The sequence below is a fragment of the Mesoplodon densirostris genome, chromosome 3, assembly GCF_025265405.1.
Source record: "Mesoplodon densirostris isolate mMesDen1 chromosome 3, mMesDen1 primary haplotype, whole genome shotgun sequence".
Lineage (NCBI taxonomy): Eukaryota > Metazoa > Chordata > Mammalia > Artiodactyla > Ziphiidae > Mesoplodon > Mesoplodon densirostris.
The window spans coordinates 149778034-149793320 of NC_082663.1; the positions used below are offsets into that span (position 1 = coordinate 149778034).

The 15287-nt window shown below is 59.2% G+C and overlaps 1 protein-coding gene across 1 annotated transcript; it reads left to right on the forward strand.

The window, feature by feature from the left end:
- Nucleotides 1–3509: 3509 nt before the first annotated feature.
- Nucleotides 3510–14442, forward strand: PLIN4 (perilipin 4). The gene is made up of 9 exons (XM_060092357.1): nt 3510–3560; nt 4071–4218; nt 5036–5097; nt 7810–8644; nt 8744–9111; nt 9700–11563; nt 11675–11862; nt 13961–14038; nt 14110–14442. The coding sequence occupies exons 1-9, from the start codon at nt 3510–3512 to the stop codon at nt 14440–14442; spliced, it is 3927 nt and encodes a 1308-aa protein (XP_059948340.1).
- Nucleotides 14443–15287: the final 845 nt, after the last annotated feature.

The window sequence follows — 15287 nt, forward strand, 5'->3', positions numbered from 1 at the left end:
GCCAGTGGCCTCTGTTCCAGCCGAGGTGGGTCTCAGTGGCGGGGTGCTGGGGGCCTCAGAGGTGTGCGACTGTATGGCACGAGCCAGGGTTAGAAATTTCAAAGGAGTGATGCCTCCCTGACCAGCTTGATATCTTGTCTGGAGTTTCACCGTTAGTACCCCACCCACCCGGGTTAAGTATTCAGATGTAGGTTCCTGGAATGGAAGCTGTTCCCACTTTAATGAATTTCTTGGAAACCGCAAAGGATCAAGAGGAGGGAGCTAAGAGGGAGCAGCCCTTCCTATGCCCTCCTCACTGGACCTGTAGGAGCTGAGCTTGCTGTGGCTTCTCTGGCTGCACTGGTCAGGATGGGGGACACAAACGCAGGGTAAGGGGCACAGGCCAGTCTCGTGGGGGCTCCCCGTCCTCTGACCGTGTTCTTGGCTGTCCCTCAAACTCCCCTGTGGCCAGGCAGGGTGTTGGGAAAGCACAGTCTGATGGGGTGAGGTCAGGGTGTTCCCTGGCTTCCTTGGGACCTGGTACAGGGGTGGCTCTGGGAGTGCCAACTACTTCCCACCAGTTAGATTCACCTCCCTGCCCCTCCTCGGGAATGTCCGTGGCTCCCTTTGCCCTCAGACCAAACATCCACGTTCCTCACCCTGGCATTTGAGGACTTCTGGTTTCATCCTTGGGCTGATAGAGACACTGCTGCAGTCCCACTGAATTGTGCACATTCCCCCACCTCAGGGCCTTTGTTCAGGCTGTGCCTGGAATGCCTCCCCGCCCCCATCTCTCAGCTACATCTCATCCATCCTTAAGCCCAGCCCCAATGCCACCTCCTCCAGGAAGCCTTCTCTGACTCTCCCCTGGTGTGGGATAGCTCCAACCCTCTGCAGCCCACCTTCTTGGGGCTCTAAGTGCTTTCTACCTGGACATAAACCACAGGCAGCCTTGCCTTCTCTTCCCTCACAAGGCTGGGGGCTCCTGGAGGGCCAGGCTTGGTGAGGATGAGCTGAATGACACACAGAAGGGGCAGGTGACAGAGGGACCGGCTCAGGCAAAGGCACAGCAGTGGAGAATCAGTTTGACCAGCACTGAGGGGAGGGAAAGAGCATGAGGTAAGTCCTGGAATTTGGGGGGAGGGAGCAGTAGTTAAGGCCCTGAGGTTGAGTCCCTGCCTTGCCTACAAACGGATGGGTAAGCAACTGCTCCTCTCCAAACCTCAGTTTTCTCCTCTGTGAAACAGGTATGAAAGTAGGAGTAAGGCAGCAGCCCTCAATCCTAGTAGGCCGTTCACCTGTGGAAGCTATTGTTCATTCACTCATTCATTGGTTCATTTAATAAATAGCGCCTGCTGTGTTCCAGGTAGTCTTGCACCCTGCAGGCACGGCAGTGAGCAAAATGCAGAAAAATTCTGCCCTCTAGGAGGGACAGACCATAAACAATAAAAATAGGTAAATTTTTGGTCTTAGTAGGTGATGAGAAATAAAAGCTGGAGGATGGGGAGTGTGCAGGGGTACAAGGAGGACGATATTTTTTTAAATAGGAGAGGAGGGGTCCAGGAAGATCCTTCTGAAAAGGTGACATATGTGCAAAGATGGACGAGCATTCCTCACAAAGGGCAGCTAGTGCAAAGGTCTTGGGGCAGGACCGGGCCTGGCGTGTTGGAGGAACAGCCAGGAGGCCCGTGTGTCTGGAGCAGAGTGAGCGAGGGGGAGAGAGAGGGAGGAGGGAGGGGACAGGGTGGGTCTTGTGGGCCACAGGAAGGACGTGGGCTTTTACCCTGAGGGAGGTGGGAGTCCTGGAGGGCTGTGGGCAGAGGAAGGAAGGGGCCTGACTCGGTGTTTATGATCTTTTTTATTATTTTTGCTGGGTTTCTCCCCCTTCGCTATGCTGTGGCAGGCCTGCGGGGAGGGGAGGGGAAGGGAGAGGCACACTGGGTTTCCCACCCCCCTTTGCCACCACCTTTGGGAAGCATTGGCTGAGGAGTTTGGGAGACACCCCTGTTTTGTTCCCCAACTGTTTGGCAAACACAGTGATGGCTCCAAGGAAACGACCTGGGGGTCATCAGGCCCAGTGGCTGGACCTTCCCTCCTCCCAGCTTAGCACCCAGAGCCATCAACTGGACACAGCTGGGATCCCTGTCCCAGGGGCAGGCAGGGGGCATTCAGGGAGGGCGTAGCAGTCATGTCTCTGCCTGCACACCCACCCACAGACAGCCTGCTGGCATATAGGCTCTGGGTCTGGGTTCAAATCCTGTCTCTGCCACTTCCCAACTCTGTGGCCTCAGGTACAGGATGCCTCTTCCAGAAATCCACCCTGGATAGATCCAAGCCCACCAGGCCTGGATCTCACTTCTAGGGAACCTCCAGTTCCGTTGGTGTCCTGTCTTGGTCTGTATTTAGGCCCTTTCTCAAGGGAAGTCCCTTCTGGAGAGTGACATGTCCCCTCACTGCTCAGGACAGACCCTGCTCATCTCTTTCTGCCTGGACAATGCTAAGCTGATGTTTGCTGAGCACCTGCTAGGTACCAGGCACTGGGGTTAACAGGTTACACGCGTGACCTCATTTCACGCTCACAACTACCCTATGAGTTGGTCCGTTTAGCCAAACATTTATTAAGTTGCCAACTGTGTGCCAAGTATTGTTCTACTGCAGGGGACACAGCAGCGAACAAAAGACAGGCCTGATGGAGGTGAGGGAAGAAGCTGTGTGGGTGTCTGGGGAAGATGCTCCAGGCAGAGGGAATAACAGGTGCAAAGGTCCTGGGGCAGGGCCATGCCTGGAGATTTGGAGGAACAGAGAGGGGGCCTGTGTGGCTGAAGCATGGTGAGTGAAGTGGGCAGAGAGGGAGGGAGATGAGGGCAGGGAGGAAGTAAGACCTTGTGGGCCACGGTGAGGAGTCTAGAGGGGGCCTTTGTGGCTGAAGCATGGTGAGTGAAGTGGGCAGAGAGGGAGGGAGATGAGGGCAGGGAGGAAGTAAGACCTTGTGGGCCACGGTGAGGAGTCTGGAGGGGGCAACTGAGGCACAAGGATGGTAAGTGGCCAAGGTGGCCCAGCAGAGCGACTTGAACCATGCCCATCACACAGATGGAAATCAGAGGCCGAGAGCATTCAGGCTGTGCCTTGAGGGAACAGGACAGCCCATGAATCACTCAGCCTGGTGGGGGTGGGTGCCATGGGTAGAGGCTGCCCAGTGCTGAGAGCAGGGGAAAGGTGCTGGGCCTGGGGCCCACGCTGGAGCGGGCAGGCACGTGACTATCCAGGGCCCTCCCCTGGCCCACTGGCCGCCTGCCTCTGCCGGCCAGGCCTGCACCACCCCAGACCGTATAAGGCCTGGGAGCTGCGAGCAGAGCCAGCTGCACTGCCCGTCACTCCAGGGGACCCTCACACGGTCCAGGTGAGCAATGCCAGGGTGAGGCTGGCCTCTGGGCTGGTGGGACTGCTCAGGGTTATGGGTGTGGGGCAGGAGGCCCGGGACCCGCCATTCATGCCCCCTCTCTGCCCTTCCAGCTGCTTAGAGGATTACCATGTCTGCTCAAGATGAAGGAGGCCGGGATCCACCCAAACCCAAGGGCAAGGTGAGGGCAGGCGTGGGAGGGAAAGATCGCAACTGGGGCCTGGAGAGACCCCAGAACCTTGGGAAGGTGACCTCCACAATCCTGGGGTCTGGAGGGGCTTCCTGGGGGAGTGTGGGGGAGGGGGGGCTCTGAAGGCCACAGTGCCAATCTTCCCTCCGGTCCCAAGCTGGAGGGTGGGGGGTGGGAGGATGCACTCAAACCTCAGTTCTTTCCTTGCTGTGTGACCCTGGGCCAGCCTCGGCCCCTCTCTGAGCTTCAGTTTCCCCATCTGAGAAATGTGGGCCACGGAAGGAAAAGGAGAGACCCAGAGGATGAATTTTTTCTGTCTATGGGAGGCAGGCTGAACCTGCCCATTGCTCAGGCGAGGAGACTGAGGCTCAGAGTGGCTGAGGTCATCCAGGAGCAAGGCCTGAGGCCGTTTGGGAACCCAGGGCTCTCTGATGCTCCCCTCCCCCACCCCCACCCCCACCCCAGCCTGGCTCTGCTCATGCTGCCCCCCACCCCATGTAGACCCTGGGCAGCTTCTTTGGGTCCCTGCCTGGCTTCAGTTCTGCCCGGAACTCGGTGGCCCACGCCCACAGCTCAGCGAGAGAGGCCCGGCCGGTCGCCCATCCCGCAGCTGCTCCAGCCGCCGAGACTGCTCAGCCCCAGGCTCAGGGTGAGTGCACAGCTCCATGGAGCCGGGAGCTCTGGAGATGGACCGCAGCAGGGACTTCTGCCCATCGTGGGGGTGCTTCATAGGTGCCTGCGTCACCTCAACAGACCCCACGCAGCTGGCATGCTCATTTAGCGCCAGATGGGGACCTGAGGCATAAATGAGTGGCCCAAGGGGGCACAGCCTGCAATGCCCCCCACATTCCCAACCCCCCTCCGCCTTCCATCACCCCGTTTCTGCCGCCCTGTGGACCAGAGGCTGGGCGTTCAGCATGTCTAAGCTCATCAAAGATTTTGATCTTGGTTCCAGAGAGGGGCAGCACCTTCCCTGGCGTCACACAGCCTGGGGTGCTCCCCACCCTCCAGTTGCTCAGCTGGGGTGCTCGAGGCAGCCCTAGCCCCAAGTCCTGAAGGGGGGCTGGTGAAGGGGAGCCCAGGCTAGGGCGGCCGCTCTGGGCCCGGAGCCGCAGGCAGCTGACTTCTGCTCCACATACCCAGGCCCGGCAGGCGGCTGCCAGCTGTGGTGGAGTGGGGCAGGGCGGGGCCCCGAGTCCTCTCCCTGCATCACCCTGGGTGGGTGTCCAGCACCCAGGACCCAGGCAGAGAAAACTCTAGAGAACCCTTGCTCCAAGAGACCGCCCCTGGGGGTTGAGGGAGCCAGACCCATGGCCGTGGATGTCACCTTCTGCCGTCCCTGGCAGGGCAGCTGGGACATTCCTGACCTTTTGGGCTGTGCCCGCTGATTGTGCAATGGGCTTCAGGGTGGCTGATGCCAGCGTGTGTCCCTCCCTGGGTTGCTTGATTGGCTCTTGTCCCCACAGTGGCCACCGACCCGGAGCAGACGACCAGGGGCGTTGAGAAGACGCTGCCGCTTTCAGACAGGGTGAGAGGGGCTGGCGGAGCCTGGTCTGGTCTGATGGCCTCCGCCTCCCCCTGGGGTACCTCCTCCTGGGATGTTTCAGTTCCTGCCGTCTGGGGGTTGTCATAGGCCAAGGAGCAGGCAGACACCCCTGTGGGATTCCAGGCCAGTCTTCCCCTCTGAGCCTCTGTTTCTACATCTGTGAAATGGGTGCAGTACTGCCTTACTGCCAGGCACCATGAGGCTCCATCCGGTCTACAGACACCCCCCACCCGCACTCCAGTTCCGTGCCTAGCACATTACGACCCAAACAGTGGTAACTCATTCACCCTGTGTCAGGCTCTGGGCTCAGTGTTTACATGTGCTGCTTAATAGTTAACTCTCCCAACCGTCCTGCGAGGAAGGGAGCAATAGTACCCCACACAAAAGCTGAAGCACAGAGAAGCCAAGCCTCCTGCCGAAGGTCACACAGCAAGACATTGTAGCATGGGATTTGAACCTCGGGCAGTCAGAGGCTGAACATTGGACAACGATGCATCCACACCCGGTCCTGGATGACCGGGGACCGCCCACATAACCATGTCCCCAGGGCCAGGGCAAGCGGAGTGGCTGATGTAAGACTGCTGAGGGCCATAGCAGGGTGACAGAGCCCTGATACAACCCTTCCACCCAGCACACACCCCACCCTGGAGTCTTCCTCGACTCCCCTCTGCCCTCAGCTTGGCCAAATCTGAGCATCTCGGAGGGCAAAGAACCACCGGGCTCACCCTGTGGCCCAAATTAAAATGGACCCCGGCAGCTGAGGGCCCCCTCCCCACTTTTTCACTCCTCCCCCTCCACCCCTCTTCACTTGCATTAATGGAGCACCTGTTCCCTGCAAAGTGCTTCAGTCACCTTGACTCAGTTTTCTCTACCAATCTTTGAAGGAGGTGCTGTTTTTATTGTTTTTTGTTTGTTTTTTTTAAATGGCTGGGAAGGGATTTTTTTAAATCTATCTATCTATTTATTTATTTATGGCTGCGTTGGGTCTTCGTTGCTGTGCATGGGCTTTCTCTAGTTGTGGCGAGCGGGAGCTACTCTTCGTGGTGGTGCGCGGGCTTCTCATTGTGGTGGCTTCTCTCATTGTGGAGCACGGGCTCTAGGCGCGCGGGCTTCAGTAGGTGTGGCTCGCAGGCTCTAGAGTGCAGGCTCAGTAGTTGTGGCGCACGGGCTTGGTTGCTCTGTGGCATGTGGGATCTCCCCGCACCAGGGCTCGAATCCACGTTCCCTGCATTGGCAGGCGGATTTTATTTTAATTATTTAATTATTGCTGCATTGGGTCTTCATTGCTGCGCACAGGCTTTCTCTACTTGCGGCGAGCGGGGGCTACTCTTCGTTGTGGTACGCGGGCTTCTCATTGCACTGGCTTCTCTTGTTGCAGAGCACGCGCTCTAGGTGCGCGGGTTTCGGTAGTTGTGGTTCACAGGCTCTAGAGCACAGGCTCAGTAGTTGTGGCGCTTGGGCTTAGTTGCTCCCCAGCATGTGGGATCTTCCCGGACCAGGGCTCGAACCTGTGTCCTCTGCAGTGGCAGGCAGATTCTTAACCACTGCGCCATCAGGGAAGCCCGGCAGGCGGATTCTTAACCACTGCGCCATCAGGGAAGCCCGGCAGGCGGATTCTTAACCACTGCACCACCAGGGAAGTCCAGGAGGTGCTGTTTTAATTGTCAGTCTTCAAATGAGGCTCAGAGAGGGGATGTGGCTTGCCTGAGGTAACACAGCAAGTGTGGGAAAGAGCTGAACCCAGGTCTCTGTGGGCAAGATGCCCACTTGAGACGATGCTGGGTAGGAGGCAGGTGGTGAGAATAACATTTCAGGACTTCTCAACTTCAGTTGTCTTGCCCATTCAGGGCCGGGTCATCCTCTGTGTGGGGCCGTCCTGGGCATTGGCGGGGGGGGTGTTCAGTAGCATCCCTGACCCCACCCACTCACTCAATGCCAGGAGCACCCTCTTCCCTGAAGTTGTGATCATACAGATGTCCCCAGACATCGCCCAGTGTCCCCTGGAGGGGGGGGCAGGATCACCCTGGGTCACCCCTAACCCTGGGTTAAGAACCCCTGAATTGGAAATAGGAAACTGATGGTTGAACCTGGGTGGTGGCAACCCTGAGGCCATCACAGCCCTTCAGCAGTTTGGATGAACAAGAGGAAACTGCCCTCATTTTTGACCTACCAAGTTATCGACAGTTTCCTATGGCTCAAACCCAATACTTGGCCCTGTACTTTTCCAGTTATTATTTTTCTAAACATAGATACCCAGATCCCCTTCTCTTACTTGAATACATTCATGCTAACAAGCACTTGGCCTCCTCAAATTTCTCCCCGTGATGGGGAAACCTGTCTCAAAATTGCCATAGAGATTAGGTAAGATGAAGAAAACATGGAATTCAATGGCTTGCTGAGCACAAGGCTAAGGGATATTGAGCAAGGAGGGTCCCAGAGGTGCTAGGGAAGAGCTGTCAGCAGTGGGGGATCTATTGTGTCAGGGGAACCATGTGGCGCTGTGACAGAGCCCAGTAGGCTGTATCCTGGAAGCCAGGGAGGGAGGTATGTCGGGGTGGGAGGTGAGCAGGCTGGGCCTCTGGGAGGAAGGTCCCACTCCCCGGGGCATGTAGGGATGAGTCGGAGATCTGGGGAAAGGTGGGGAGTGAGGTGTCTAGCACTCTCTGCTTGATCACGAATGTCCTTCCTCATCAGGTCATCTCCGGGACAAACGACCTAGTGTGGTCCAAGATGAGCAGGACCAAGGACGCCTTCTCGTCTGCGATGGCCAACGTCGTGGACACAGCTAAAGGTGTGGTCCAAGGAGGCCTGGGCATGACCCAGTCCACGCTCACAGGCACCAAGGATGCAGTGTCCACTGGGCTCACTGGGGCAGTGAACATGGCCAAGGGCACCGTCCAGACTGGCATGGACACCACCAAGACTGTCCTGACAGGCACCAAAGATGCAGTGTCCACTGGGCTCACTGGGGCAGTGAACATGGCCAAGGGCACCATCCAGACTGGCATGGACACCACCAAGAATGTCCTGACAGGCACCAAAGATGCAGTGTCCACTGGCCTCACTGGGTCAGTGAACATGGCCAAGGGCACCATCCAGACTGGAATGGACACCACCAAGAGTGTCCTGACAGGCACCAAAGATGCAGTGTCCAGTGGGCTCACTGGGGCAGTGAACATGGCCAAGGGCACTGTCCAGACTGGCATGGACACCACCAAAACTGTCCTGACAGGCACCAAAGATGCAGTGTCCACTGGGCTCACTGGATCAGTGAACATGGCCAAGGGCACTGTCCAGACTGGCATGGACACCACCAAAACTGTCCTGACAGGCACCAAAGATGCAGTGTCCATTGGGCTCACTGGATCAGTGAACATGGCCAAGGGTACCGTCCAGACTGGCATGGACACCACCAAAACTGTCCTGACAGGCACCAAAGATGCAGTGTCCACTGGGCTTACTGGGGCAGTGAACATGGCCAAGGGCACTGTCCAGACTGGCATGGACACCACCAAGACTGTTCTGACAGGTACCAAAGATGCAGTGTCCACTGGGCTCACTGGAGCAATGGGTGTGGCCAAAGGGGCCGTCCAGATGGGCATGGATACCTCCAAGACTGTCCTGACAGGCACCAAAGATGCAGTGTCCACTGGGCTCACTGGAGCAATGGGTGTGGCCAAGGGGGCCGTCCAGACGGGCATGGACACCACCAAGACTGTCCTGACAGGCACCAAAGATGCAGTGTCCACTAGCCTCACTGGAGCAATGGGTGTGGCCAAGGGGGCCGTCCAGACGGGCATGGACACAACCAAGACCGTCCTGACAGGCACCAAAGATGCAGTGTCCACTGGCCTCACTGGGGCACTGAACATGGCCAAGGGCACCGTCCAAACCGGTGTGGACACCACCAAGATCGTCCTGACTAGCAGCAAAGATGCAGTGTCCACTGGGTTCACTGGAGCAATGGGCGTGGCCAAGGGAGCCGTCCAGACTGGCGTGGACACTACCAAGATCGTCCTGACTAGCAGCAAAGATGCAGTGTCCACTGGGTTCACTGGATCAATGGGCATGGCCAAGGGAGCCGTCCAGACCGGCGTGGACACCACCAAGATCGTCCTCACTGGCACCAAAGATGCAGTGTCCACTGGGTTCACTGGAGCAATGGGCGTGGCCAGGGGAGCCATCCAGACTGGCGTGGACACCACCAAGATTGTGCTGACTAGCAGCAAAGATGCAGTGTCCACTGGGTTCACTGGATCAATGGACGTGGCCAAGGGAGCCGTCCAGACTGGCGTGGACACCACCAAGATTGTCCTGACTGGCACCAAAGATGCAGTGTCCACTGGGTTCACTGGATCAATGGGCGTGGCCAAGGGAGCCGTACAGACTGGTGTGGACACCACCAAGATCGTCCTGACTGGCACCAAAGATGCAGTGTCCACTGGGCTCACTGGAGCAATGGGTGTGGCCAAAGGGGCCGTCCAGATGGGCGTGGATACCTCCAAGACTGTCCTGACAGGCACCAAAGATGCAGTGTCCACTGGGCTCACTGTATCAGTGAATATGGCCAAGGGCACCATCCAGACTGGCATGGACACCACCAAGACTGTCCTGACAGGCACCAAAGATGCAGTGTCCACTGGGCTTACTGGGGCAGTGAACATGGCCAAGGGCACCGTCCAGACTGGCATGGACACCACCAAGACCGTTCTGACAGGTACCAAAGATGCAGTGTCCACTGGGCTCACTGGAGCAATGAGTGTGGCCAAAGGGGCCGTCCAGATGGGCATGGACACCACCAACACTGTCCTGACAGGCACCAAAGATGCAGTGTCCACTGGCCTCACTGGGGCAGTGAACATGGCCAAGGGCACCGTCCAGACCGGTGTGGACACCACCAAGATCGTCCTCACTGGCACCAAAGATGCAGTGTCCACTGGGTTCACTGGAGCAATGGGCGTGGCCAAGGGAGCCGTCCAGACCGGCGTGGACACCACCAAGATTGTGCTGACTAGCAGCAAAGATGCAGTGTCCACTGGGTTCACTGGATCAATGGGCGTGGCAAGGGGAGCCGTCCAGACCGGTGTGGACACCACCAAGATCGTCCTCACTGGCACCAAAGATGCAGTGTCCACTGGGTTCACTGGAGCAATGGGCGTGGCCAGGGGAGCCATCCAGACTGGCGTGGACACCACCAAGATTGTGCTGACTAGCAGCAAAGATGCAGTGTCCACTGGGTTCACTGGATCAATGGGCGTGGCCAAGGGAGCCGTCCAGACCGGCGTGGACACCACCAAGATTGTCCTGACTGGCACCAAAGATGCAGTGTCCACCGGGTTCACTGGAGCAATGGGCGTGGCCAGGGGAGCCGTCCAGACTGGCGTGGACACCACCAAGATTGTCCTGACTGGCAGCAAAGATGCAATGTCCACTGGGTTCACTGGAGCAATGGGCGTGGCCATGGGAGCCGTCCAGACCGGCATGGACACCACCAAGACCGTCCTGACTAGCAGCAAAGATGCAGTGTCCACTGGGTTCAGTGGAGCAATGGGCGTGACCAGGGGAGCTGTCCAGACTGGCATGGACACCACCAAGACCGTCCTGACTGGCACCAAAGATGCAGTGTCCACTGGGTTCACTGGAGCAATGGGCGTGGCCAAGGGAGCCGTCCAGACCGGCATGGACACTGCCAAGACTGTCCTAACAGGCACCAAAGATGCAGTGTCCACTGGGTTCACTGGAGCAATGGGTGTGACCAAGGGGGCCGTCCAGACAGGCATGGACACCACCAAGACCGTCCTGACAGGCACCAAAGATGCAGTGTCCACAGGGCTCACTGGGGCTGTGAATGTGGCTACAGGGGCTGTGCAAACTGGGCTGAATACAACCCAAAATGTTTCAGCTGGCACAAGGAACACCATTTCCAGTGGCATGGCTGGTGCCATGAATATGGCTAACACTGCTGCCCAGTGGGGTCTGGACACCTCGAAGGCTGTCCTCACTGGCACCAAAGATGCCGTGTCCACTGGGCTCACCAGGGTAGGGAACGTGGCCCGAGGAGGTGTGCAGGCTGGTCTCGGAACCATCCAGAACTGGCTACCTGTTCCCCAGGATGCTGCCTCAGGTGGACTCGCCACTTCCGGAGCCCCAGATGAAGGAGAACAAACCATCCTGAACCCTCATGAAGCTCAGTCCTGCGGGGTCTCCAGGCCCCCGGGCACTCTGTGTGCACGCCTGGACCTTGCTGGGAAAGCCACCACCAATACCAAGGGCCTCGTGTCAGCTAAGGTGACTTTCACCCAAGAGGCCGCACTGGGCAAGGAGGATGATGACGTAGGGCCTGGGGCCACCACTTGCGGCCAGGAAGGAGCCCGGGGCTTTGCAACACTCCGGGACGTGGTGGAGGGGCTGGGGGAGATCTTCCAGCCCATGAGCGCCGAGGAGCAAGGTGAGAGCAGGAAGCCTGGTCCCAGCTCCCAGGGGCCCGGTCGTCTGTACAACGCATGCCCCTGACGCCCGAGGGGCCTCTCGGGTTGAGCGACCCTGTCTTCCCTTTCAGCTCAGCTGGCTGCCTCTCAGCCCCGGCTGAGGGAGGCCACGGCCGACCAAAGCAGCTACTTCGTGCGTCTGGGCGACTTGGACCCCAGCTTCCGCCAGCGGGCTTTCGAGCACGCCCTGAGCCACGTGCAGCAAGGCCAGTTCCAGGCCCTGGACATCCTGGCCCAGCTCGAGGACGCCTTCTGGCTGGTAAGAGCCCTCCCTTCCACCAGTGCCTTCCTCAGCCACACGTGGGGCACCTGACAGACACATACTAAGCACCTAGTAGACAACGGCCGTCAGCCACTCAGTCACGGGTCTGCTCTCAAGGAGCCTGTATTCCAGGGAGGAAGATGGACACAAGACCCAATACTTGCCACCAACGGGGTTGCAGAGAGGGAAACAAGACAGTCGTGCAGAGAGGGGCAGGGCAGGAGCGTGTCTGTTTGAGCCAAGTTGTGTGGAAAGTGGGGACCGCAAGGACAGACAGTGGCCTGAGAACAAGCTACGTGTGTTCCAAGGAGCAGAAGGGCGGCCGGTGGCAGGGGAGGGTAAAGTGAAGGCGCTGACAGGGTAGGGGAACCGATGCGATCTGGGTGGGGTTCAGTGATGCAAGGAAGGGCCGAGCGGAAGGTGACTTGAACGCCGCCGCGGGGACAGGCACCGAGCCAGCGGGGTCATGCTCTCTCGCCAGCCCCACTCACCCCTCCGCCGCAGGCTTTCTCCCCCTGCAGCACCACTGACACCCACGCTGGCTCCTTGTGGGTGCTGGGGCTGACCTGCCTGCGGTAGGAAGTTTAGTGGCATCCCGTCTGTGGCTGATGCAGACGGTGATGGACCCCCAGGTCTGAGCACCTCTAGTTTCTCAAGGTCATGGGTCATAAGTGTCGAACAGCCCCATCTACACAGGTGGCGAGGAACCCAGCCATGCTACCTGAGTGGGGATCCCTGGGATGCACTCAGGCACCTGTGTTTTCCGTCAGTGCCCCAGGGGTCTGTGGTGAGCCACAATTTGAGGACCACTGCTCCAACCCAGAGGGTCTCAACGGGGCAGTCGTGCCCCCAGGGGACACTGGGCCATGACTGGGGATGTCTGTGTTGGTCACCCGGCGGGGTGGGGGGGGGGCTCCTGGCATTGAGTGGGTGGGAGCCGGGAGGCTGCTCCATACCCCGCAGCGCCCAGGACTGGGGGCTGAAGGTTGGCCTGATGCGACAGAGGTTTTATTTAAGGGGATCCCTCTGGCTACTGTGGGGAGGACAGGTCACCAGGGTCAAGGGCCAAGGGCCAGAGCCAGGAAATGAGTGAGGTTTCTGCAAAAATCCTGGCAAATGCTGAGGGGGGCCTTGGGAGTAGCATCGGCGGTGGCAAGAGGCAGTTGGGTTCTGGATGTGCTTCCAAAGCAGACCCACCAGCTTAGGTGTGAGAAGTGAGAGAGAGAAAAGACCCTATGAGGCCTCGGGGACTTTTAGCAGGGGACACCTAGAAATGCCCTGGGTGGTGAACATTAAGGCTTGGTCTTGGACAGGGTAACCTGGAGATGTCTAGTAGGCCCCCGGATGGAGTCGCTGGCGTTAAGAGCTGGGAGGGTCATGGAAAGTTGGAGTCAACGTTCGGTCCGCTTGCTGAGCTCTCAGGAGGACAAGGAAGATTAGTCAATGGGGGTGGGGGGCTCCTATGTGCTAGGGACCCAAAAAGCAAGGAGGAAAAGGTCCTGACAGAGCTCCCACCCAAGGAGGGGAGATAAACAACAAAGAAACTCACGATAACTCGACAGTGATAGGCCTCTGAGGAGAGACAGAGATCTGGCAGGGAGGGCCTGGGGGGGCCACCGTACTGGGCCAGAGGAAGCATGTTTCAGGCTGAGTGGGCAGCACGTGCAAAGGCCCTGAGGCAACATGCTGGATGTGCTCGAGGGACAAAAGGAGGCCAGCGTGGCCTGAGCAGAGAGCACAGCGGGATGTCAGCAGGAGGTGAGGTTGCAGGTGTCCTGAGCAGGCCACGCAGACCATGGTGAGGAACTGGATTCGGTCCAAAGGCCACTCACTGGGAGACGTGGGAGGATTTTGAGCTGGGGTGTGACATGGTGCCCCTGCCATTCTGCTGAGCTCCCTGACAACCTCATGAGGAATTTGGATTATTGCCTCTTTACGTGAACCATCCTGGTACAGCTGGCCCTAAACCTTTCCACCACACCACGGGAAAGGTAGACACGAAGCTCCAGGCCAGGCCTGGGAACGCCGCCCCCGGGCGAGTATCAGGAAGGTCCCTGCCAAGGCCTCATGTCTCTGCTGGGCTCTCTCTTTCCAGATTGAGAAGGCCCAGCAGGCTCCAGACCGGCAGCCGTGGCCGGACCAGGATCTGAACAGCCAAGCCAGCGCCCGACAGGTGCGTACCAGGGGGCCGGCGCTCCTGCCCCTCCCCTCCAGCCCCACTCACCTCCCTCCTTCCACCCACAGGTGCCAGCCGCCGGGGCTCTGTCCAGGGTCTGCAGCCTTGTCCAGCAGCTCCATGTGGCCTACAGCAGCCTGGCCTCCGGCCTCCAGGGCCTCCCCGCCGAGCTCCGGTGGCAGCTCAGGCAGGCGCGGCACAGCCTCTGCGAGCTCCACAGCGTGGTCTCCTCTGCCGCCTCCGCGGCGGAGCTGCCGGCCGAGCGCCTGGCCCAGAGCCGCCAGGGCGTACGCCAGGCGTGGCAGGGGCTGGAGCAGCTGCTGGAGAGCGTGCAGCGCAGCCCTCCACTCAGCTGGCTGGTGGGGCCCTTCGCCCTGCACCCCAATGGGCAGCGGCTGTAGGAGCCCCTCCCCCGCCCGAAACCAGCCCCAACCCCCGCAAGCTCCGGGCCCTGCTGGCTGGCGCCCCACCTTCCTCCCTGAGCACGGCTGGCCCTTCTCCTGGCCCAGGAGCCCGGGGCAGCTAAGACCCTCGACGGCGACAGGGGGACCCGGGCTTCGCCTGAAGATCTCAAGCAAGCACTTCATTTAGGAACAAGGGGAGTCGTGCCTGTCTTGAAGGTTCTCCACTCAGCACCCCCAGTAGGGCCCTTTTATCTTTTACCTCGGGGGGGGTGGTCTTCCACCCCAGCCTGGGCCCTCTAGCTATACCAGCTTGGCAGGCGGCCCTGCTCCTCCATCCTGGGCTCCAGGCAGCTCTGTCCTCGCTCTGAAAAGCCCATGCCCCTCAGCAAACAGCGCATGCCAGAAGGTACCAGAACGCCACCATCATCCTGAGGCAGGTAGGCCCCCACCGCCTCTGCTGACCCCGGGCCTGGCCCAGGGGCTTCATGAAGGCAAAGCCGCAGCAGCCACTGACAGCTGAGGACCGGACTGCCCGGGCGGGGTGGGGTGAGTACACCTCCCTTCCTGCTGCAGCCCACTCACCCGGCAGCGCCCCCTGGTCCTGGGTGATCACAAGGACCCCACAGATGCTGTTCTCAGGTCACTGGGCCCAGAGGCTGCCGATGAAGGAATAAAGGGGCTCCCTCACACGGGATGGGGCCCTAGGGAGCACGTGACAAAACGTGCTCGAGAGACTTCCAGGTGGTCCAGTGGTAAGGACTCTGTGCTTTCACTGCCGAGGGTGTGGGTTGGATCCCTGGTTGGGGAACTAAGATCCCACAAACCACAAGGCGCGGCCAAAA